This window comes from Cynocephalus volans, chromosome 11 (genome assembly GCF_027409185.1).
Source record: "Cynocephalus volans isolate mCynVol1 chromosome 11, mCynVol1.pri, whole genome shotgun sequence".
In the NCBI taxonomy this organism is placed as follows: Eukaryota; Metazoa; Chordata; class Mammalia; order Dermoptera; family Cynocephalidae; genus Cynocephalus; species Cynocephalus volans.
The window spans coordinates 4,834,905-4,861,084 of NC_084470.1; the positions used below are offsets into that span (position 1 = coordinate 4,834,905).

The 26,180-nt window shown below is 42.0% G+C and overlaps 1 protein-coding gene and 1 gene segment (V, D, J or C); one reads left to right on the top strand and one right to left on the bottom strand.

Annotated features, from left to right (window-relative positions):
• Positions 1-15,894, top strand: part of STARD3NL (STARD3 N-terminal like) — a 51,039-nt gene extending 35,145 nt beyond the window's left edge. For all 5 annotated transcript variants that reach the window (XM_063114820.1, XM_063114819.1, XM_063114822.1 and 2 more), the window contains 3 exons: positions 1,982-2,077; positions 14,501-14,576; positions 15,464-15,894. In XM_063114820.1, the coding sequence (XP_062970890.1) occupies positions 1,982-2,077; positions 14,501-14,559 (155 nt within the window). In that variant the 3' untranslated portion in view covers positions 14,560-14,576; positions 15,464-15,894. The remainder of the gene's footprint in view (positions 1-1,981; positions 2,078-14,500; positions 14,577-15,463) is intronic.
• A 6,334-nt stretch (positions 15,895-22,228) lies between these two features.
• The window catches only part of LOC134391125 (T-cell receptor gamma chain C region C10.5-like), a 35,836-nt gene continuing 31,884 nt past the window's right edge, over positions 22,229-26,180 (bottom strand). Inside the window, 2 exon segments of the C gene segment in view lie at positions 22,229-22,389; positions 23,475-23,501. Coding sequence covers positions 22,229-22,389; positions 23,475-23,501 — 188 coding nt within the window.

Consider the following 26,180-nt stretch of genomic DNA (forward strand, 5'->3'; position numbering starts at 1 on the left):
AGTTGGCCTCTGAGACTGGTGGGTGCCCGGCTGGCAGGGAGAGGTGTGGTGTGACTAAAGCTGCAGGTACGCAGCGTCAGGCAGTCACGGCATCTCCGTTCTTCAGTGGCTACAGCAGAAATCGAGAGGAAGGTTGGGTGGGTGGAAGGAGAGAAACAGAAGTGTCCCCTCTCTTCAGCTGCTGGGCCAGGGCTCCCTGGAATAAAGTGCAGACACTGGTGAGGAAGACATTCAAGCACGACCAAGAATGGTGAACACCTCTCTCTGTCTCCAGACAGGGTGATGTTCTCTCACCACTGGCAGTAGTCACAGGACACTAAACATTTCATGCATATAAACAGCACTGTGCTATGCAGAGGCAGAGAAAATTAAACCCATTTTAAGTGGGCCGAAGCAGCACCTCCAAATACAAGTCAGCAATTCTCCAGAGTCTCACACTGCTGTCCACACAGCAGGTGGTGGCACTGGATATGCTGTAAATAGAAGAGTTAAGTGCCCAGAGCTGGGACTGTTGGTAGGTTTCTGATGAACACAGAGATCAGAGGTGGAAGACAGCAAGCCAGAGCAAAGTTCAGCCATCTCAGCCATGGCCCTCATTCTCTGAGAAGCTGAGTGACAGCTACTGTGCCGTACTCAAGGGTCCTGCCAAAGCTGGTCTTGTCTCACTGAGTGGCTTTGAGTAGCTCAGGATAGTAACTGGGAAGGCAAAATGATTGATTGAGCTTTATGGTTAATTACTGGGCTGGAATTCTCCACATAACGTCCTTCATGGAAGCCCACATGCCCCACCACCTATCCTGGAGGTGAAATGACCAAAATTCAATTTGGAGACCCATGCAGTGTGAAGACATGCCATTTTTATGCCTCTGGCAGCCTCTGGCTCAAATTGCCCTGCCTCATAGGAAAAAAAATCTTGTATCTAACGAAAGTCAAGCATGATTATAACCTCAACATCAGGATGAAAAATAACCTTCCTAGTGGCTTTATTTTGGAAAATCTCATTTACAGAGAAGAAATCTTTAAGAGAAGAAGTAGAATTCAAGAGTAGACCTTAAAACCATGTTAGTCAGACTGGGATGTGTCTTCTGTCCTGCGCCCTGTGTTCCCATATGAACACATGTTGTGGGCAGGAGATAGGTAAAGTTAATGAAGGTATCTTTTTAACACTGTATATAAATGTGTGAATTTTATTGAAAACATAACAACTGTTAATATGACTGAGGCTTAAATGGCCATGTGATTAAATGAAATTCAAAGTAATAAATAAAGCAGAAGACATGATTAATGAAAACCGTGTTAAGACAGCACTCATCTTCACTGTCAGAGGCATCTGTTACGCGTGTCCCTGGCCCTGCTCCCTGGCCTGGTGCTTCTTCCCACGTTATCTAACGTTAACTCAGCCATTAGCCAAAGGAACGCAGGTGTCAGTGGCCCTTCTCTTCACCTGTCCGTGCTCCTGATCTTCACATCACGCTTCCTTCTCTTCCCTTCTCTTTGTTCTTTAGTACACTTCTTCTCATTGAAGTCCTTTTTATCACATAAATATTTCTTCAACATCTTAATTACTCTTTCTGTATGTATAAAAGGCCACTTATGTATTATGCATAATCTGGCATTTCTCTAACCAGATGCGGTCCACAGAACTGAGTGGGTTTTTTATTTCACTTCGTGTTTTGGTTTTGATGTTGTTCACTTTTGTAGGGAGGTAGGTATTCCCAAGGGAAAGATGCTGTAAATACTGAGTTAAGGAATCCCATGAGTAACGTGAGGGAATTTTTTAAACTACTTGGTGATTTTTCCTTACATTATTGGTTCCTAATTTATTAACGAAACCTTTTTTTTTTCCAACATATTTTTGAATATCACTTTTATCTAGGAAGTTTTTAGTATAATGATAATACCATTTAATGGTACTTCATCTTGCCAAGAAGCTTCCAGAATGGTGAAATCATTTCTGGCATCTGAATTTCTTCTCTTCCAGGACTCCTGATAGTTCAGGATGCTTCAGAGAGGGCGGCACTTATACCTCGTGGTCTTTCTGATGGCCAGTTTTATTCCCCTCCTGAATCTGAAGCAGGTAAAACATTTGAATGTCATTTGTGTTTTTGTTCCTCGTGCAAAAACTCTGCCTCTGTCCCTCTCCCTACCCCCTCTATTTCTCAATACACTTAGCAAACATTTAACATACCAGGCATTCAGAACAGGAAAATAAGTAAGACACAGCCTTATCTGAGACCAGCGGTGAGACTCAGAGATGGAAGCATATGTATAGTAGAGGGGCACAGACACTGTGATTTGTGATCCGCGTCTTAGAAGACGGACAGACAAAGTGGTGGGTCCTGACTCCTTCTGTGTCACCTGTCATCCCTAAACCAGCCTTACTGTAGGATTTCCTGCGTCTAAGAATAGCAGCACCATCCTCCCACTTGACCACGTCGAAAGCCAGAGCCTCACTGCAGATTGTGTCCCTTTCTTACAGCTCACATTGTGTCATTCTCAAAGCTGCTGACATTCTCCCTCCTTTATGTCTGCCTCCACGATCTCATTTGAATCTCTCACTTCCTGTCAGTTCCAACCTCAGTTCAGCATTTCTTGCTTCAGTTTCTCCAACAAGCTCTGTCTCCCTGCCTCTAGTTTTGCCTTCCACTAACCAGTCACCAGAGTGCTCTGTTAGAAATAGCAGTTGCACTCAGCAATAAAAAAACAGACAACCCAATTAATAGTGGGCAAAGGTCTTGAATAGACTTTACCAAAAAGATATACAAATGGCCAAGAAGCGCACGAAAAGATGCTTAACATCAGTGATCATTAGGAAAATGTAAATCAAAACCACAATGAGATCCCACTTCTAACCCGTGAGATGACTATTATATGGAAAGAACAAACCAGGAGATAACAAGTGTTGGTAAGGACATGGAGGAATTGGACCGCTTGTGCATTGCCAGGGGGAAGGTAAAATGGTACAGCCTCTGGAGAAAACAGTGTGGCCTTTTGTCAAAAAATTAAACATAGAACTAGCGTATGACTCAACAATTCCAACTCTGGGTATATATCCATCCAAAAGAAATGAAAGCAGGGACTGGAACTGATTGTTGTTACACCTGTGCTCATGGCAGTGTTATTCACAATACCCAAAAGGTACAAACAACCCAGATGGCCATCAGCAGGCGAATGCATAAACAAACTGTGATTTACGAGGATGCTTCAAAAAGTTTGTGGAAGGATTCTTGTAATTTTTAATTCTATTTTTCCATAACCTTTTGAAGTCCCCTCGCATATATATCCCATGGGATATTATTCAGCCTTCAGAAGCCGTGCCGACACATGCTACAACATGTATGAACCTTGAACACATTATGGGAAGTAAAATATGCCAGACATGACAGGACAACTATGTATGATTCCACCTACACGAGGCACCTAGAGAAGTCAAATTCATGGAGAAGATGTAGAACGGTGGTCTCCAGGGGCTGAGGAAATTCTGGAGGTGGAGGGTGGTGATGGTTGCACAACCATGTGGATGTACTTAATTCTACTAAATGGTACACGAAAAATGGTTAAAATGGTCCATTTTATGTTAACTATATTTTGCCACAAAAAAATTATTTAAACAATTGCTAACACTGTTGTAAGTGCCAGGTGTTGCTCTAAGGCGTCACTAGAATCCACTCATTTCTCCTCATGACCAGTCTTAATTCTTATTGTCCCTGCTGTAGGGATGAACAAATCGAGGCACAGAGAAGTGACACACTTTGCCCAACACCCCAGAGATAGTATGTGGTGGAGCTGGGGTTCGAACCCAGGCTTCAGGGTCAGAGTCCGTGTTCTTAACTACTAACTGACATGGCCTTTCTGTATTTACAGAAAGTAGAATTGATTCTGTCAGACCCCTGATCAAAGGCCTTCAGAGGAATAAAGAATTGGCAAAAAGTATCTCTGTGACCACTTCTAACCAGTTGTCCGACCTCTTGCCTTGTTACAGCTTCCTGTGTTCTATTCATGACTTTTCTTAAAATGCTGTGCTGTGAGGCCTTCAAGCCATTGTGCACATTGCTGTTTCTGTTCCAAACATCATCCCCTCTGCGATCCTAGTCTCCACTCACATATTCCAAAGGCTTCTACCCCTCCACTCCTCCCCACCCCGTCGCTTTGCCAGTCTTAGTTAGGGTGTTTTGCATGATCTTAGGGACCGCTTTCACAACCCAGTCATCCAGTGTCACCTGCACTGTCTCAGCACTGACCTGGTCTCTTTCCACCACTGGGATCTAAACTTGAGTGTTTTAGTCCATTTCCTGTTGCTTAGAACAGCATACCTGAAACTGAGAGTGTATAAAGAAATAAAACGTATTTCTTACAGTTTTGGAGGCTGGGAAGTCCACACTCATGTTGTGGGCACATATGATGAGGGCCTTGGTGGTGACTACAGCGATGCAGAGTGTCACATGGTGGGAATGGCTGAGCAAGAGAGGGCTGAGCAGCTCACTCACTCTCCTCATAAAGCCATCAGAACCAAGCCCATTACCACCCATTCAGTCATCGACTTATTACTCCATGAATGGATTGATCCATTCACTAGGGCATGAGCCTCACAGTCTAATCATCTCTTCAAGACCCCACCTTTCAATTACTTGAATAGGATTTCCCACCCTCAACATTGTTACAGTGGGGATTAATACATGAACTTTGGGGGACATATTCAACCCATAGAGTTGAGTGAGAGACTACATTATTGTATTCCCAGTGTTAAGCATGGTAAATATTTTAAACACATACACACAAACACACAATGTAATAAAACAGATTCCAGGCAGAAAGAGCCACATGACTGACAGTAGACCCAGCACTGTAAAACATCACTGTCGTAGAGGAACTCCAAGCAACTTGACATCCTGGACTACTGGTGTTGGGTCTAAAAGCTGCGTAAAACACAGAACACATGGAGCCAGATGAAATGCACAGGTGGATTCGCAGAAAATCTGTTTCTAAGAAAGTAGAGACTAGAGTGAAGTATTAAACTTCTCTATCTCATTGTGAGGATTCCCGCATTCAAATGTTTTATGTCATTTTTCTTTAAAAGAGGAAGTTCATATTATAATTTATGCTTTTCTGTTTCTCTTTCTAAGACTAAGAAAATTTCTCAGTCCTAATGTATTTTCTTAATTAGAAGTTCAGGACAGCTGGATGATAAAAACGTGAGGAATATGCCACCTCAGGCAGCCTCCAGCTTCCCTCATGGACCAGCTGGCTTTTTATCTGTGACTTCTACCACCACCTAGTGGTGCTATGGAGCATTACCACGTCATTGGGTTATGAGCTAAACAAGAACGTTGCGCAGCTGCTTTGTGTAGGACATAATGCAGAGGAGGAGTGTGCACAATGGCTTACTTTACTGTATTGTGTTTGCATCGTCTGAATCTTCCATTTAGGAAAGAATTAAAAATTTAAACATTACTGTTCATCAAAAAAGACGACTCAACTCTAGAGCAAAGTTTTCTTGTGATGCCAGTAGCTAACAATTCAGCAGACTTCTGGTACCTGAAATTATAAGCTGCTGTTGCCCTGATATAGCACTGACCTACCCCTGGTACACAGGAGGGCATCTGAAAAGGCCCAACTTGCCTTTTTTGTCTTTTTCTCCCAGCACCTAATACAATACCTAGCACATGTTAGATTTATAACTGTTGAATGAGTGGAGGAAAAGACGAGATAAATAGGAGGCATCATAAATAAAAGTGTTAGCATTTTTCCTTGTAAAGAAACAACTTGAATTTTTGTATCACAGGGACTTGGGAAATTCACACATTTTATTAGGTGTCCTTTTAAAGGATATAAAGGTCGTTTGCAGACTTTCTTGTTGATCTGACCACGTCCAAGGAAGCACGATCCTCCCTCAGATGACTGGGTTGAAGCTATTATATGGGAACCATTATGATGTGAGGAAAGTGTAATTCTTCACTTCGCACATCAGGGCAAGACTGACTGACAATGAGGAATAGCTCAGTTGCATAATGTCTTCTGTTCTAAGCAAGTCTGGGTGAAGGCATTAAAATTCTAATTTAATGTGCCTGCTCCACTGCCCTGTGTAGTTGTTATTAGAGACCCTTTGATCTCTCCATAGTGTTCTTCTTGAGATGATCAATCATGGCATCACCTTTGTGAGTGAATAGATTTGAAATGCAGTTTTTCCCATCTGTTAATTAAAATTTTGAAAAGTTTTCAAAAATCATTACCAGGGATATTGAATAACATGCACTTTTCAAAAAAGCTTGAGTGAGGTATAATTTGCATACCATAAAATTCATCTATCGTGGATGTATTGTTGCATAATTTTTTGTAATAATTTTTCATCTAACATCGCAATATAATTTTAGAACATTTTCATCGCACAAAAATCTTCTTCTATGCCCATTTGCAGTTAATCCCTGCTCGTCCTGAGTAACCACTAAACTGCTTTCTATGTTGATAAATTTACCATTTCTGGGTGTTTAATATAAATCTAGTCATATGATGTGGAGTGTTTTACATTCACCTTCTTTTGTTTAGAAGGTTTTATTTTTCTTTTTTATTTATTTCTTTTATTTATTTTATTTTATTTTTTTAAATTTTATCTTGTCGATATACAATGTGGTTGATTATTGTGGCCCATTACCGAAACCTCCTTGCCTCCTCCCTCTCCCCCCTCCCACCCAACAATGTCCTTTCTGTATACTTGTAGTGTCAACTTCAAGGAATTGTAATTGTTATGTCTTCTCCCCCCCACCCCCAGTTTCTTTTTGTGTGTGTTTGTGTGTGTGTGTGTGTGTGTGTGTGTGTGTGAATTTATTTATTTATTTTTAGCTCCCACCAATAAGTGAGAAGGTGTGGTATTTCTCTTTCTGTGCCTGACTTGTTTCACTTAATATAATTCTATCAAGGTCCATCCATGTCATTGCAAATGGCAGTATTTCATTCTTTTTTATAGCAGAGTAGAATTCCATTGTGTGGATATACCATATTTTCCATATCCACTCATCCGATGATGGACATTTGGGCTGGTTCCAACTCTTAGGTATTGTAAGGAGTGCTGCGATGAACATTGGGAAACAGGTATAGTTTTGACTTGATGATTTCCATTCCTCTGGGTATATTCCCAGCAGTGGGATAGCTGGGTCATATGGTAGATCTATCTGCAATTGTTTGAGGAACCTCCATACCATTTTCCATAGAGGCTGCAACATTTTGCACTCCCGTAAACAACGTATGAGAGTTCCTTTTTCTCCGCAACCTCGCCAGCATTTATCATTCAGAGTCTTTTGGATTTTAGCCATCCTAACTGAGGTGAGATGGTATCTCAGTGTAGTTTTGATTTGCATTTCCCGAATGGTGAGTAATGTGGAGCTTTTTTTCATGTGTCTGTTGGCCATTTGTATATCTTCCTTAGAGAAATGCCTACTTAGCTCTTTTGCCCATTTTTTAATTGGGTTGCTTGGTTTTGTCTTGTAAAGTTGTTTGAGTTCCTTGCATATTCTGGATATTAATCCTTTGTCAGATGTATATTTTGCAAATATTTTCTTCCACTCTGTTGGTTGTCTTTTAACTCTGTTAATTGTTTCTTTTGCTGTGCAGAAGCTCTTTAGTTTGATATAATCCCATTTGTTTATTTTTCCTTTGGTTGCCCGTGCTTTTGGGGTCGTATTCATGAAGTCTGTGCCCAGTCCTACTTCCTGAAGTGTTTCTCCTATGTTTTCTAAGAAGTTTTATTGTTTCAGGGTGTATATTTAATTCTTAATCCATTTTCTGTTGACTTTAGTGTATCGTGAAAGGTATGGGTCTAGTTTCATTCTCCTGCATATGGATATCCAGTTCTCCCAGCACCATTTGCTGAAGAGGCAGTCTCTTCCCCAGTGTATAGGCTTGGTGCCTTTGTCAAAGATCAGATGGCTGTAGGTGTGTGGGGTAATATCTGGATTCTCTGTTCTGTTCCATTGATCACTGTGTCTGTTTTTAGTAGTGTTATGCCTCCAGCTTTATTTTTTTTTTGCTCAGCGTTGCTTTGGCTATGCGTGGTCTTTTGTTATTCCATATAAATGTCTGGATAGTTCTTTCCATATCTGAGAAAAATGTCATTGGAATTTTGATGGGTATTGCATTGAATTTGTATATCACTTTGGGTAGTATGGACATTTTCACTATGTTGATTCTTCCAATCCAAGAGCATGGGATATCTTTCCATCTTCTTGTATCCTCTCTAATTTCTCTCAGCAGTGGTTTGTAGTTCTCATTATAGAGATTTTTCACCTCCTTGGTTAACTCAATTCCTAAGTATTTTATTTTTTTGCTGGCTATTGTAAATGGGCAAGCTTTCTTGATTTCCCTTTCTGCATGTTCACCATTGGAGAATAGAAATGCTACTGATTTTTGCCTGTTGATTTTGTATCCTGCTACTGTGTTGAAATCATTTATCAACTCCAAGAGTTTTTTTGTAGAGGCTTTAGGCTGTTCAATATATAGGATCATGTCATCTGCAAACAGGGACAGTTTGACTTCATCTGTTCCAATCTGGATGCCATTTATTTCCTTCTCTTCTCTGATTGCTCTGGCTAGTACTTCCAACACTATATTGAATAGGAGTGGTGAGAGTGGGCATCCTTGTCTAGTTCCTGTTCTTAAAGGAAAAGCTTTCAGCTTTTCCCCATTCAGGATGATATTGGCAGTGGGTTTATCATATATGGCTTTAATTATGTTGAGATACTTTCCATCTATACCTAACTTATAGAGAGTCTTTGTCATGAATGAATGTTGAATTCTGTCAAATGCTTTTTCAGCATCTATAGTGATGATCATATGGTCCTTGTGTTTGATTTTATTAATATGGTGTATCACGTTTATTGATTTGCTTCTATTGAACCAACCTTGCATCCCTGGGATGAATCCCACTTGATCGTGGTGAATAATTTTACTTATGTGTTGCTGTATTCTGTTTTCTAGTATTTTAGTAAGGATTTTTGCATCTATATTCATCAAGGATATCAGCCTGTTTTCTTTTTTGGTTATAGCCTTACTTGATTTTGGTATCAGGATGATGTTTGCTTCATAGAATGAGTTTGGGAGATTTGCGTCTGTTTCAATTTTTTGGAATAGTTTATAAAGAATCGGTGTCAATTCCTCTTCGAATGTTTGGTAAAATTTTGCTGTGAATCCATCTGGTCCTGGGCTTTTCTTTGTTGGGAGCCTTCTGATAACAGCTTCAATCTCCTTTATTGTTATTGGTATGATCAGATTTCCTACGTCTTCATGGCTCAGTTTTGGGAGATTGTGTGTGTCCAGAAATTTATCCATTTCTCCCAGATTTTCAAATTTGTTGTCATATAGTTGTTTATAGTAGTCTCAAATGATTCCTTGTATTTCAGATGAATCAGTTGTAATATCACCTTTTTCATTTCTAATTTTTGTTATTTGAATCTTCTCTCTCCTTTTTTTTGTTAGTCATGTAATGGTTTGTCAATTTTATTTATCTTTTCAAAAAACCAACTTTTTGATTCATTGATCTTTTGTATTGTTTTTTTGGTTTCAATTTCATTGAGTTCTGCTCTGATCTTAATGATTTCTTTCCATCTGCTAACTTTAGTTTTGGATTGTTCTTGTTTTTCTAGTTCTTTAAGGTGAAGTGTTCAGTTGTTCACTCACCATCTTTCCATTCTTCTGAGGTGAGCATTTAATGTAATAAATTTCCCCCTTAGTACTACTTTTGCAGTATCCCACAGGTTTTGGTATGATGTATCGTTATTATTAGTTTCAATAAATTTTTTGATTTCCTGCTTGATTTCTTCTTGGACGCATATGTCATTAAGTAGAATGCTGTTTAATTTCCATGTGTTCGTATAGTTCGCAGAATTTCGTTTGTTATTGATTTCTAATTTTAATCCATTGTGGTCTGAGAAAATACATGGGATAATTCCGATTTTTTTGAATTTGTTGAGACTTGATTTGTGACCTAATATACTCTAGACCAATTGGACTTGGCAGATATCTACAGAACGTTCCATCCAACAACCTCAGAATATCATTCTTCTCATCAGCACATGGATCATTCTCCAGGACAGATCACATATTAGCATAACGTTTTTGAGGACCAATCATGTCGTACCACGTATCATTACTTTGTCCCTTCTATGCTGGATACTATTCCACTGTGCGGATCTGCAACATTTTGCTCATCTGTTCACCATCTGATGGACATTTAGATCGTTTCGACTTTTTGGCTATTGTGAATAATCCAGCTATGAAAATTTACATACGTCTTGTGTGGAAGTTCTTTTTGTTCTTCTTGGATAGATTTCTGAGAGAGGATTTTCTGAGTCATATGGCAAGTTCTTGTTTAACTTTATACGAAATCACCAATCCAAAAATCCAAAATTTGAAACACTCCAAAATTTGAGACTGTTTGAGTGCTGACATGATGCTTAAAAGAAATACTCATTGGAGCATTTTGGATTTCATATTTTCAGATTAGGAATGTTCAACCAGCATGTATTCTGCAAATATTCCAAAATCCAAGGAGATCCAAAATCTGAAATACTCCAGGTCCCATGCATTTTGGATAAGGGATACTCAACATGTACTTTACATTTTGTCCAACAACATATAAGGGTTTCAGTTTCTTCATATACTCATCAACGCTTGGAGTTATCATTATTTTTTATTATAGCCAGCCAGTCTCATGGGTTTCAAGTGGTATCTCATTGTCGTTTTAATTTGTATGTCCCTAATGACAGATTTTTTTTTTAAGTTCCCGTTACGTTCATACGTGTCTCCTTGGAAACACGTCTATTTCATCTTTTGCCATTTTTTTTTAGTTGTTTTCTTTTGTTATTTATTAAGTTGTAAGTGTTCATTATACATTCTAGAAAAAAAATTCTTTATCAATTGTATGGTTTGCAATTATTTCCTCCCCGTTCGTCTTTTCACTTCTTCATACCGTCTTTTGGAACACAAGTTACATTCATTCTCTTGCTTTTGGATATCCAGTTGTCCCAGCACCAGTTGTTAAAACCACAACCTTTCCCCCATTGAAAAGACTTTGGCACATTCTTCCAAAATCAGTTGACCATCAATGTGCCAAGTCAACTCTTACTTCCTTTACACTGTTTATATTGAGTTTAGCTGGCTCTTCTTTTTCTACTTTCTTCAGGTGCCCTTACATGATTGACTTGAGACTTTTCATCGTGGCTGATAGATGCATTTAAAGCCATATGTTTTCTTCTAGGCTTTGCTTTCGTGACATCTCATGAGTTTTGATATGTTTTCATTGTCGTGCATTCCTCGGCTTCTAGCAGGTTAATGATGATGTACATTTAGATCTCTTCGTATATATCCTAGTCTGTGTTCGTTCAGCTAATTAAATGTGTAGATTGATATTTCTCAACAAATTTGGGGAATCGTGGCCATAATTTCTTCAACATTTTCCTGACTCTTTTCTCTTCCCTTCTTCTGGGACCCTCATTACATGTATGCTGTTATGCTTGATGTTATCTCACAGGCCTCTGGGCTCTAATCAATTTTTCTTCTGTCTCTTTCTCTCTGTTTTTCAGATTGGATAGTTGCTATCAATTTATCTTCAACTTTGTGGATTTTTTTCTTCTGCCATCTTTAATATTTTCTTGATCCCCTCTAGTGAATATTTCATTATACTTATGCTTTTCTAATCCAGAATTTCTTTTTTTAAATTTCTGTCCCTTTTTGTATTTTCTGTTTCCTTTTTGAGAATCTGTATTTATTGATTTATTTTTGTCATATTTACCTTAAATTTAAGAATTGGCTTACTATAGTTCTTTGAACATATTTATAATAGCTACTTTGATGTTTTTGTCTGCTAAATACAATATTTGGAGACAGATTGTTTTGACCGTTTGTTGTTGTTCCGTGAGAATGGTCACACTTCCTTTGCATGTCATATTTTTAGTTGGAGAGTATTTTGCTGAAACTATATTGTAGCAACTCTGGATTCTAATGTTTTTTCTCAATAGGTGGCTATTTTTGCTATTTGTTTATTTGTTTAATAAATGGTGCTACATCTGCAAAATCTAGACTCCCTGGGATGTGTGGCTGCTTCTGTCTTCCGTTTTTTGTATCATTGTTTTTTCTTTTTAAGTCTTGCTTTTCTTTCTAAGCCTAGCTTCATACAAGTCACCTTGTGTCTACAGAGCTTAGTGGTAGCCAGTGATTGCACAGAGGTGGCACTGAAACACTGGATTAAGGCTTCCATCCTGTGCCTAGGGGCTATGTACATGGGCTGGTTAACACATTCATAGTCAGGCCATTTTCAGGTCTTCCTCAGCTTTTACTTCTGGCTGTATCCTTTCAAACCCTCTCTGCTCGTGCTCACAGCTCAGCATGTTTGGCTAGCTTGGGGTTTCTTGGTTCTCCTCTGTGCATGCCCTCAGCCTCAGCCAGGCAAATGCTTACTGCAGCAATGACCACAACCTCAGTCCAGCAGAGCAGCTGGCTCTTCTTCTCACCTGAATGTGCCCCACCCCTGGAGAACCTGCAGGCCATGGAGCTGGGAGGTGGGAGGTGGGGGAGGAGCGGGAGCAGCTCCAGGCAGGAGCACCATGTGGGTCCCTGCATTCTGCAGTTTTTCAGATATAAACACTGCTCCCCTTGTAGTCTGCCTTTGGTCACTTCCAGAGAGGTGAAAGCCTGCTTTTGTCCATTTTGCCAAGTTTTATGAGTGCGTTTTAGGGAGAGGCTTTATTAACCTCCTCACTAGACCATAGCCAAAAGTCTCTTTTAAAGTATGTAAGAAATGCATGTTGTTATGTTTTTATTAACAATTTAGCTTTTAAAAAAAATGAATTTAGCTTTATTTAGGATTCCCACAAAATTCCAAGACACATCCATTCATTGTGGGTCAAATGCCATTGGCCTGGCATGTGGAAAGTGAGCCTGGGAGCAGGAAGGCTTGCTGTGACCGTCTTCCCCAGACTTTCAAAGTGAGAAAGCAGTTCAGCCACCCACGTCTCTGTGATTTGCAGCAGCTTAATAGCCTGGAAAGTAAATTCTTCCTACACTGCACCCTTCTATATTTATTTCACCACAAATTCAACCTGGACTGTATGACATTTATGAGGCTGAGATGAGGGACAGTCTTTTCTTAAGATTCTTAAGGAGTCTCAGGTGTTCTTCCTCCTTTAAGAGATGTGCTCTTGCTGGTGATCCAGGCAGACATTTCTCATAGGATAAAAATGTCCTCCTTAAAGGGTATCCAACAAGAGCAAAGCAGCAGTTGAGGCAGGCTGCGTCTTTTTTGTGTGAATTTATTAAATCCCTAACCTGCCTGCTTGGTCTTCTCACAGCTCCCTTTTTTTTTTATTTCCCTTCCCTGGCTGTGAAAGTAACACATGCTTTTTATAAGAAGATGGAACAAACAAAGATTAAAAATCACCTATCCTTCAAACTATTAGGCAATATTGCGTTGACAGTGTAGTTTGTTTCCTTCTAGTTGTTTGTGTGTGTGTGTGTGATTTTACATTATTGTGCCCATCCTGCCTATATTATTTACATCGTGCTTTGAAAAAATAAAATGTAAAAATTATAAAGTCAATTAAAGTACCTTATACCAAATTTGGAATATCCAGAAATATATATAAAAGTCACATGGTTATTTTCTTCTCACTCTTTGTCATTTGCACGTATACATTTGGCTTTTAAATTTTATCAAACGTGATCTTGTGGTACATAAAGTTTTATTCATTATGTATTTGCTTTTACCTTACGGCACGTGCACTTTCCGTGTTGTTATAAACTACCTGCAAACATGATTGTAAGTGGAGGCATCCATTTACCAATTCATGGAAACATAATATTTAATCTTTTTAAAGTTCCAGATAGTTAGCTTTCTTTTCTACTTTTTAGAGAGACTCTACCTAATGAACCATAAATATTATTTCTTTAGAGATGGTTCCTAAGGAAAGAATCCAGAGTGGGATGACTGGGGTGCGTGTAGGGATCATATAAGGCTCTCTGGACCTTGACCCAGCACTGCTGGACAGTGGTCACTGGCAGTGGCACAAGGGTGACCGTCAGACACAGCACTCATAGCCTTAGGAAACTGCTCTCTCACCTGGCATAGCAATTTCTAGAAATACCTAGATTAAATTCTTTGTCCCAAAGCTCAGCATTATTTACCCTTCAACAATACATACAAGCTTGTCAGCCGAGAGGAGGAGGAGGACCAGCCAAGGGTGACAACTACTGGTCTGTGTGAACACTTTTCCTCGTGCACAAGTGAAAGCCATGTTGACAGATTTGTGCAAGTGATAGATTGTTTTTTAAGTTTTCCTCCTATATGAAATAAAGCTTTAAATGCACTAAATGCGCCGTTGTTAACTTAAATCTCCTGAGGATTAAACATTTGCATCTTCCATTTAAACTTTTATGCATGTGTGTTGTCATCTGAATGACACGTTTGTCCCTTTAATGGAGTGACATGCTTTTTCTCCTGCCTCTTCCCCTGGTGTAGGATCTGAGGAAGAAGCTGAAGAGAAACAGGACGGTGAAAAACCACTTTTAGAGCTTTGAGCGCCACTTCTCTTAAAGTAAGTGTTTGGAAATGAAACTGGCCACAAAGTAGGATCTTCTCTGAGTAGATTCAGAATCAAATACATACTCAGATTTGTGTTATTCACATGAATTTACCAGTCAGTTTAATTAATGTAAATTTCTTAACGTATTCTCTGTAGATATAAATTTGTAAATATGAGAAATACCTCAGAGACCCACATTTCTAGAACAGGATGAGTCACGTTTGTTTACATAGGCGGGACATGTGTGCCAGTCACTGTCCTAGTTGCAGGGAGTCACCTGTGAATGTTCCAGGGACAGCGCGTGCAGATGCCTCCTTTTACACTCGAGTCCACAGAGCAACAGAGGGGCCGTGTGACTTGTTCAGAGTCACACGGGGGACAAGTGGCAGAACTGGGCCCGTCTGGTGCAGGGCGGTCTAGCGCTGCGTCGCCTGTCGCTGGAGGGGCTGGGGGTGACCGGGGAAGCTGCGCATGTGGAAGCTGCCGCACATGGCAGTGGGATTACAGGGAGCTCTGGGCAGAGCCCCTCGTTATGTCCCTTCAAACTGTCAAAGGAGCCACTTCCACCTCGTAAATAGAGGCAGAGACATGAACTGTAGCTAGCGGCAGCCACTTGGTCTAATTGTCCAACCAAGAAGGAAACACAGTTGGTGGCTTTCGAGTGGCAGGAAGCCGGGACAGAGGCGGCTGAGGTCCTGCGGGAAGGAGCCTGCGCATGCACCAGCCTGCGCTCCGCCACCGCCCTGCCCGGCGTCCGGGGACGCGAGCGCCACTGCGCCCCCTGCCGGAGCCCGCGGGCGGAGCCGCCCTGCCCGCCGCCCTCAGCGCAGGCGCCTGGGAACCTGTGCGGGGCTTTCTGTGTTCACGCTGCAGCCCACCTGCCTCTGTCTCTCCCTAAGTGTGAAGAGCCTCCCTGAGAGTCATCCCAGGGGAAGACGCCTGGCCATGGGGACGCCGCTGCTGACTGCACTGGGCAGCTGAGCCAGCATGTGTTTACACGGGACCTCGCGGACAGGGCACCGCGTTCACATGGCTCGGCCGCCTGCCTGGGGCTGGGGAGATCGAGACACTGCCCAGTGAGTGACACTGCTCCGCTCTGTCCCAGAGCAGCTGAAGGAACGTCTGTGCTGGGTTCCTCATTAAGAGACTCATTAACATACTGAAATAACAGTTTTGTAGTAGGCAAAACACTTTTTTTGTTTTATGTCTCAGATTTCTTTCGTATTTCTTTTTTAACACCCTACATTTCCCTTGTGGTTTTTAACTCATGCACATGTGTCGTTTGGACAATTGTAAAAAGTAATAAAATCCAACATATCAAAATGATTAATTTTTCTTCTTCTGTGTCATGCATTCGGTCTAAAGTGTTGGAGTTATGAAAGGGGCACGTGAGAGATTGTGAATACATGTAAAATGTCACCAGACATTTTGCGTTATTTGTGTCATGAAATGGTGTCTGCCTTAGCAATGTGCTTCTGAAATACGCTGAAGACTCTTATTGAATCCACACTATGAAATCATTGCTGTCGTTTTGCCTTCCTCTCTAGCTTATTTGAATTTCAAGAACTAAATTGTATCATGAGCTACTTTGTCCAAAACAGATATTCACCTTAATGCTCCTGGAAGGCAAGATGTCTATTAGATTTCTCTCCTTGGTCTCTGTGTCATTTAAGAAAACTTTAATTGAGTATAGTGGTGACGACGCTGGTGTGGGAGGACACTGACTGTCTGTGTAGCTCAGATCAACCCATCTGTCCTTGTTCTAAGAGTGGGCCAGACCTCAGCGGTGCAACTGGCGGCCTTGCTGGGAGGCTGGGGTCTCACCAGGAGGAGGTTCTCAATGCAGAGAAGGGACAAAGACGATCTCTGGGTTCTGGCCTTGGGACCGAAACCTCAGGAACTCAGTGGAGTTTCTAGTGAGAGTGTTCTGTCTCAGGAGTGGAGTCGTCCATATACCAAGCCTACAGACAATGCGCTAAGCCAAGGTTCGGGTTATTTATTTATCTTAAGAAACAAGTCTCTCCCTCATAGGAAGCCAGGGCTGGTGCAGAAGGGGCTCTCAGAGCACAGACCAAGGGGGATGAGGTATGTGATTAGAATGTGCCATGGAATTCCAGCTGTGGAAGCCTGAAGTGATTATCTCAGTGATGGAGACACGCTTCCCCCAGGGACTGAGAGACGGAGCCCAAGGGCCTGGGTACCAGCTCCCCACCATGTGGAGTGCGGCAGGGATGGGGAGCTTCGCTCTTTGTGCTCACGTTGCTGTACAGCCCTCTTCTAATGGACCCCAATCACACTTCTGTCTGACGTTAGTGTCGTCTCTTAAGCCAAGCTCCGGTGGGCTCTGAAGTCATTTTGTCTCTGTAGAGGGATTCAGTGGGTGACATTCAGTTCCATGGTTGAACTCAGGGCATCCATATCTCTGAGTCCCAGAAGCAACCTATGCTAATAGGTTCACAGTCATGTGGCTTGTGTCGCCCTGTCTACACTGAGAAATGAAACCGAAGGTACTGCCTTCTGTAATCACACACCACCTGAAAACACAGACACTCGTTAGGGATCATCTCAGTGCTGTGTGGCATCGTTCTCTGCTCTGTCCTTCAGAACAGGGTTGTGGGACTGGACCGAAGGTGCAGGGTCCCAGTAGTCCTGGGCATCACATTCCCAACTCACACAGCAGCCAATGAACTTTGAATATCAGATGCCGGGGGCCCAACCTGCCCTCAGGACAAAGATGAAGTTTGAGAGCATCTCATACGTGTGGAGATGGAGATTTCCTTCCCATTAGCTGTGGCCTTTTGAAGTGAGCAAAGTTAGCTGTGGTTTAACTGTCCTTATTTTCCCTTGTAACACCCTAGCCACCCTGTGCACAGCCCCAACCAGTAGGCGCCGGTTTGACTTATTATTTTCCATCAGTTAACCACATTTATCAGCATATAAACAAAAGAAGCCTGAGAAAATTGAACACCATCAGCCGCACTGTGCCCTCCCAGCACCCACTCCGGCTCCTCCACCACTGCGCTCCCTCTGCACGACTGCCGTTCAGGGCAGCCCAGGGCGAGCTGGGGAAGGACGTTGCTCAGAAGTTTGAAACCGCAGGAAACGCTAGCTGGTGCCCCAGGCAGTGACACAAGTCGCACACAGCTAGTAGCCATTTGAAAGTTTCCTCTTTGCTTCTGTGCTTTCCTAGTGCAGAAACAGGTCCAGATCTCTAACAAGGGGGCCAAGGTATATGGCCTAAAGAGCTCTGATATATTCAGAAGAATCAAGGAACAGATCTAAATTAAATTTAATCTTTCTTGAGTCTGGTTGGTCTTCTTTTTACCGACCTTATTTTCTCTTCCAACACCCTAGCAACCCCAAACACAGCCCCAACCAGTAGAGGCTGGTTTGACCTTGAGCGTTTTCCACGAATGAACCATGTTTGTCAAGGCATGGGAACCTTCACTTGGTTTCCAGGATAATCTGTTTCACAAAGCTCTCATGTCAGGGCTCTTCATAATAGTAGAATATTGGAAATAACCAAGGGTCTGTTGCAGGGAACGGATTAAATCTCATCTGGTCACCAGAGAACTACCTTGTTGCCATCCAAATGTCCCGGTACGCTGAAACAAAAAGAGCTCTAGCACTTACACATGAAAAGAGAAGCACGTGATGTGTATGGTGTACAGTCTTAGCATAAGAGGGAAAATGAGAACATAGACAAATGCACATATATTTGTATACGTACATTTATATGTACATGAAAATGTGTTTTTATTTTTGAGCCATGTGCATATATTATCTAACAATGTTAGCAGGATCATGCTATGCATATTATTTTTTAACACCATGTCCTGATCATTTTCCATTTCTTTAAAGAATCTACCTTTTTTCAAGATGCATATTGGCCTATTGTATGACATCCTTTATTTTAAGAATTTCTTATTGGCCATTTGCGTTACTTTGGGCCTGCTGTATGTGGTGCTGTAGTGACTGAACATCCTTGCACATCAATCTTAGTAGACACCTTGTGTTTCCTTAGGTAACTGATGGATGAAATGGGAAAAACACTTTCCAGGTACTGCAGGTCCACACGTGTGTTGTGCTCTGGTGGCTCCCCCGGCTTGTGGTCTGAGACAGCAAGGCTGTGGCTCAGAAGCTGTTTCTGTAACTTGTGGGCCTCAACCCACGCTGCACCTTAGAACTACCGAGGAGTTTTGAAGTCCCCATGCCTGGCCTGTGACAAAGTCCAGGTCTCCATGACTGTTAAAGGCCTCCAGGAGGAGTGCCACCAACAGAACAGATAGGGCCGCCGGTCTTAAGTCCGACAGGGCTGGAGTCATGCGCACTCCGGGTGATTGACATTCAGCATGTCTTTTCGCCTCTCTGAGACCTGGTTTTCTTGTCACCGAAGTGAGTGAAGTGCCCATGGTGCATTGGGAGCCTTACAGGGAAAGGACGCAGACTGCCTAGCAGAGTTCGCAGTGCTCAGTCGGGTGCACAGTGATCACCATTCAAACAAACAGAAATTGCCTAACAGAACACAATGGAAACCCAGCATCTACTCAGGGATGTGCTCACGGCTAACAGAAATGCTGAGTTTCCACCCTTTTGACTGATGGTATCATCTTGGGGCAGTATCTCTGTTCATCTCTTATGGCTCAGAATCTCCAGTTATACAGGACTTTGGTTAAAATCATGGGGGAAATCAAGTATTGCTTAGTTATGGCCTGCTTCCTAGACCAAAAGCCTCCAAATTTAATCTGGGAGGAAAAGAACCCAAAACAGTCATGAGAATTTGTAATCGGGAAAATTTTGACAATGGTTTCCTTGAAGTTTCCCTTTTTAATACTTAGAAGCATATGGAGTTCTCTAGCTCTGTAATGACTATGGGACCTGAGAGTTTTCTGTGGGACTGTGTAAATCTTTGCCTAATTTTTCCATTGCACACGTATGGATGTCGTCTGTTCTTGTGATATGTATTTTGTATGCAGGTGCTGTGGACTTTAATCCCAGAGGTCCTAGTGGTGGATGGGAGACCAGTATATAGAAACCTTCCCAGCATGAGCACTGGTGAGGCTGGTTGGCCTGGAATCCTCTATTTGTATGAACAGCGTAGGAGAAGGAGAAGAAATATGGACAGGTCAAGAGGCAAATCTCTTCCCCAGCCCTGAACCTGATAAGGAAGGAAATTTTTCTGTTTTAATTGAAACTGAAAGTAACCTGTTCCCACTCTAGGAGTAAATAATGTAGAAGTTAAGAGCTCCTGAAGCCTGGCTGCTTGGGTTCAAATCCCAGCCCTATTTCTTACTACCTGTGTAGTTATGGGGAATTGTCTTAGCCCTCTGTGCCTCAGTTTCCCCATCTGTAGAACAGTGATAACTGTACATGTCCCATAGGGTCCTCGTGAAAATTAAATGAGTTAACACGTACTAGTCCGGTGCCTGGTACACAGTGAGCACTGTACAAGTGATCGCTGTTAGTACTTCCTTAGGATGTCAATCACTGAACTTGCGACTTCTGATAGAAATACAAAATTATTTAGTTTGAACACGTTCTTCTAAGGATGGATAAACTCAGGGAATGTGGGGTGGTCAGCAACAAATGACACAGCTTGTTAGAGCCAAACCCCATAGCTAGGGCTCTAACCAGCTGTGAAGTGTGGATTCTGGTCCAGAATTCCTCCCAACATACTTGGGGCTTCCCTCTGTAGTGGAATCACACTGGACCAAAAAGCAGGCATAACCTAGTGCCTACCTCAGACGTACACCTGGATATACCGGATACTTTCACAAGGTGATTCTGGGGACCTCTGGGCCCTCTCAGACTGTGGAAGGAGCTGGGGCATCAGAATGGTGTACACACCCGAAAGCACCATTAACAGGCCTGCTATGTCTGAGACTCGCAGTCCACTTCATGGGCAGCCCCTGAGAAGAGCAGTGCAGATCTGGGACACACACTCACAAAGCAAGGCAGAGCGTTTATACTGTTTATAGCAAGGGGAGCAGTCACAGGCAAACCAGAGTAGGTCATAGTTTTATCCGAAGGGGAAAGAGAAATGGGAAATTAGTAACGAACCAGTGGCCTGGTGTCTAAATGAGGAGAAAACATAGCAGAAATTCCTCACTGCCCCCTCGGAAGAGAAGAGAAGCAATGCGTGTTTTCATTTGTTTTGTTTTTGCCAGTTGAAAGTGGATAGGTGGAAGACACATGATATTGGGTAAAAAGAAAAGGGGGCTGTGGGTTCAGGGAGACCTGGCTTTAAATTACGGCCATTACTTAAAAAACCGTGACCTTCCACAGAAAAAGAAACATACAAACAACAATCACAGTCATTAATACATTGAACTTTTAGAAAACTAGAGGTGGAAAAGGGGAGGGTACGGGGGGCGGGAAGGGGCTAATGAGGAATTGGTCAATGGACACAAAGAATGATTGTGTGCTGTAATGATGAATAAGCTAACTATACTGATCTAACCACCACGCATTCTACACAATTACTGAAAATCAATGTTGTACCCCACATTTATGTATAATAAATTATCTAAAAAGAAATCATGACCTTGTGTGGGTAGCTTAATCTTTCCCATCTATAAACTGTGGACCCTGATTGTATCCACCTTGAGGAACTCTGAGAGGGTTCATGGATTGCATAGTGCATGGTAGAAACTCACTGAATCCCTGTTCCATCCCACCTAACCTCTCTGCAGAGAAGAATAGCAATCATTGTTAGTGCTTTCATATGTGTGTGTGCGGGGCTGTATCTACTATTTCTAAAGTAGAACTATCAAGAGCACATATCAGTGCAGCTGAGGACTCGCATGTATCAAGCATTATTAACTCATCTAATCCATAGAACAACTCCAGGAGAAAGGACACTGCACCTTCAATTTACATGAAGAAATTATAGCACACAGAGTTCAAGTAACTTGTCAGAGGCCACACAGATACTAAATACCAGACCCGTGACTCAAACCCTGGCACTCTGTCCAGAGTCCTGTGTGCCTAGCTTCCCCATCGTGCTGCCTGTCTGGTGCATGCAGCTTTCATGGGATTGTCGTGAGGACCAGGAAACACGTTGTTTGTGAAACACTAGCATAGAGCTGAGCAAACACAGTGCAAATCACTGTAGACGTTGTCCTGTTGCCATCAAAATGTCCCAAGTGAAATGAATCTGACCTTTAAAAGAGAAGTAACATGTGTTTGCAGCAAGTGCTCCATAACCACTGTATCGGAAAGGATCAGAAATTGCACTGCATGTGGTAGCAGACCATGATTACAACCAACACCGAATGTCATGGCCCAGTGGGCATGCTATTTGTTACCTTGAACTTTCCATTCAATTTCATCAAGTTTAGGTACACATGAACAAAAGTAGACTTTGGGGTTTGTTTGTTTGCTTGTTTGTTTATTATTGTGCTTATGAAAAACAAAGCACAGAATTCGAACAGCAATAAGGCCACTCCAGTGTGTGCGAAGGGCAGGTTTGCACGCAGCTGTCTGTGCGAGGGCACTGGAGCACAACTGGAGGCTGTGCGCTGTCTACACTGCAGCTGCCATGACTCGGGCTGGCTGGAGGAGCTGAGGGAGACTGGAGAGAGGGGTGCTAATGGCTGCCGTGGGCTACTGTGTCAGGGACAATACATGACGCCAAAAAGATGTCCCCTTTCTGCAACCGTCTGTTAGGAACTCTTCCCATCACCACAGACAGCTGTTCTTCTAAACAGACAGAAGGCGGCAAAGGCAAAGTAGACCACGCTGTTGAGGAGCAGGAGCAGGTAGGTGTAGTAGGCAGAGGTGCTGGTGAGCTGCTGCCCCAGTGCTTCTGAGAAAAGTTGTTCAGCTAGTTTCACCTGTTCTTTGGACAGGGTAAGACACATTAATCGGGAAGGGATCACAAATATTTATTTCTGATGATCTACATTGAAGTGATATCCCACCACCACCAAAACCCAAAAGTAAGCATTTGCCACCAGCACCAGAGCAAGACAAGTCAGTTCAGCTCACAGGTCAAGTTGATTAACCTCTGCTCAATTCACTTAGAACATTCCAAATTATAGAAGAATAAGGTTGGGTTTTTAATGAATGAGTCCAATGAAGAAAAAGTGTTGTGATAATTAGATTCTAGAATTTCTTCACCCCAAAAATGTTCTAAGTAATAATAACATCAGTACTTATTAACGCTAACTAAATAGCAAACACTATTCTGAGAGCTTTGCTTGTAAAGTTTTTATCTTATTTAATCTTTATAACAAGCTATGAGAGAGACGGAAAGAGGGAGATTATTTTCATTCCCATTAACAAAGAAACTGAGGACAGAGAGAAGGAATTCGGCTCATGACGTGCATTCAGTGTCAGAGCCCAGCTTTCAGCCCCAGCAACAAGATGCTAAAGAACCCATGGAGCTGCTCTGTAATTCTACATCTTCGTGTGCAATAAACATACCAGACGTCAAAAGGTTAAGCCTAAATACAAAGTTGAGTTGCTGATTTAGAAGCATCCACGCCATCGCACACTGTGCGTGCAATGAGACCTCTAGGAAGGGTCAGTGCATGGGAATTTGGTCGTGTTTGCAGCAGGGTGGGTGGGAGGTTTTAGTAAAGAGGGCTTTATAGAAAATGGGAGAATGGGGTTAATCCAAATTCTCTGAGATGTTAGGTGGTTGTGACACACTCACCTGTATTTCCTAAGTGTCTCATGGTGGCTTTGATGTTATTGGGTAATTGCACTTCACACCAGTTGAAGTTTTGCAAGACCCACGTGATGTCAAGGAGTACTTAAATACCCGGGTGGGCCACAGTGGCTACATGGTGAGCCGTGGGGCCAAGTCACTTCCTGTGGAAATTTCCATTTTACATGTTCTGTCCTCACAGTGTCAAAACTCCAGAAGCATTAGTCCGTGGTGTAGAAAGATTCCTAACTCCCTGCCTTTGGTGGGACGAGATGTTACCTCCACTCCTCACCTGTGTGGCAGCTGAGGTCCAGAGCTCCCTGCATACTGGAATAGAGGAAGGGTCAGCAGGGCTGGAGCCCATGCTTCTAGTCGTGTTCTCTGTGCACGTGTGGAGAGAAAGGGCCAGAACCTAGTGCTTATTCTGTGCCTGCTAAATGAGATTCCCAGTGCTAGACATGTCACATCTGTGCCCTTATCTCTTCAACAAACATGAGTTTGGTGTAATTCTTCTCACTGGCATTTGAGAAAAGTACCACTCACAGAATGCAAGTCACTTACCCATGTTCATGCAACTAGTCACTGAGAGAACTAGGGTGAGGGCCGGTCTGTGGAAGTCAGAACCCACTCCCTCCCCCCTCCCCCCCATGTGTCCTTCATGTCCTGGTGCCTCAGCTGCAGAATTTCTTGCTCCGTGACTACATCACAGAGGAAGACTAGAGAATTTGCTGTGTGAAATATTCGTCAGAAGGCCTCATTTGAAACCCCAGATCTGACTGGGTGGCATGTGTCAGGGACTTAATTTTCCCTCATCGCCCTCGTGTGTGGAATGGGTGAACAACATTGCCCCACTTCCTGGGAACATCGTGAGGTTTCAACAAGAAAACCACATGGAGCACAGCCCACAGCCTCCGCATAAAGAGCACTTGGTAGGCACTAGTTCCTGTTATTAGCTGCCAGCAAGGACCAAAGACTAAAACATAAATAAATGATCTGGAAGCAACTTGGTATCACGCTTTCCCCAGTTACAGAAACAGAAGACATACGGATAAATCCATGAGTTGAATCAACAGGCCCATTGCTGAGATAGTTCAGAGCCCATCACTGCAACCTCTGATTTACAGTCATCTCAGACCAAGACCAGCAGTTGACTGTGCTAATGTGACTCCTAGGAAATGAAGGATTAATACAATGGCACTCAGTCCATCCTGCTACCCCAAGCCAGTCTGTTTTCTACCTGAAGCCAGGGAAGTTCAGATAGTTAAGATGATCAGGAGGGGAAAAAGCACAAATACTTACCATTTTCACCTTCCAAACAAGGCTTTTTAGTATCTAGAAGAAATGAGAGCAAGTATTAGGCAGTTGTTCATGCCTGTTATTTGACTGGGTGCGTGTGTGTATGCGTATGTGTGTGTGCATATGTATGTGTGTGTATATATACACAGACATAAAATGTTCTGACAGCGAGACAGTCATTAACAATATGAGCCCCCACAATTCCAGAAATAATTGGTCTGATTCTATAAAATTCCGTATATCGAATTTGTATGTTTCTGTACATGAAGATGTGGAAGTTCATGAAGGATACATTGTTTTTTCTTTTTTATCCTAACGAGTGTAATATCCAAGACCATCCGGTTTTCCTTCTGTATTCACAGCTCCCACCACAATACCTACTGCAAAATAGGTGTTTGATAAATACCTGTTCAATGGGAAAATAAACAGAAAAGTGGCTGCGTTACAGTCTTCAGCACACACTGCACATGAACTATTGCTACCAAAAAGAATCCATCCAATCCTAGAATCCACAACAGAATCTTAGATGTTTGATGAAGTCTGGTTTTGAGAATTTCCTTATCTAAGCAGAAGAAACCAGTCATACCATTCGAAGTCGTGCGTGTCTCCAATATCTCCAATTCGTGCACTTGATTTTCTGGAGGTTTGCTGTCTGTGAACATAACAACAGCAATATGAATGAAAGCTCATATCTACTGAGTGATCATTCCTGTGCCAGGCACTATGTAAAATGCTTCACACGTGTTCTCTTGTCAAAGAACACTTCAGTGAGCTGTGGGATGCGTGGCCCATGATAGAAAAGAGGAAATAAAGTTTAGAGAACAGAGGTAACTAGCTGAGAGTCGCAGCAGTGAATGGCAGAGCTGGTATCCAAAGGATAGCTGTAGGGGTTAAGTGAGATAGGGCATGTGGAAAGTACTTTGTAAAATGATCTACAGAAATAAAAAAGTAATTTACAGAGAGACAACGTAATTCCAACATTGTGGACACACACACCAAAAATCCCTTCTTTTCCAGATAACATAATTATTCCTAGCTAATGGCCTTTTTTATTACAGGAGCTCAGCATCTCAGTGCCAGTCGTTCTGGGAACAGGACAGGCCCAGTCACATTTATGTTTCTCTGAATAAAACCTGAGATGAGAGTTGTACTTCCCTATGATGTATAAAAAAAAAAAAAAAAGGCCAACATACATACAAAGACAAAATGTTTTTAAACAGATAGAAGAAAACAGAGTCACAATTTTCTTCTCCTGGATGTGTTCTTGTCTATATGTATATGGTTCTGGTGTGCAATTTTATACACTCAACGAGTTCTTTTCTTTTCTTTTTCTTTTTTTGATCTGCTCTAAAAAATAGGTTTTAGGGTAAGTTTGAAGAATGAAAATATTGGTTTAATCATGTTCAGATGTTCAACTATCTTCAACAACTGACTTCGACGGGTCTTAAAAGTCTCCTTCTTTTTCTTATAGTGACTTTGTTCATTAAAAGGTACATAAAAATATCACCGTGCATTGAACGAGCAACTCCTCATCAGGAAATCTATGTGTGTATCATAAGTTCTGTCTCTCAGTCAAGGTTGGTTGAAAACTTGGACCAGATTAGTTTTATTTCACTTGAAAATGATATGTTCCCATGTTACATTTTTAACATTGATCAAAAAGGGGG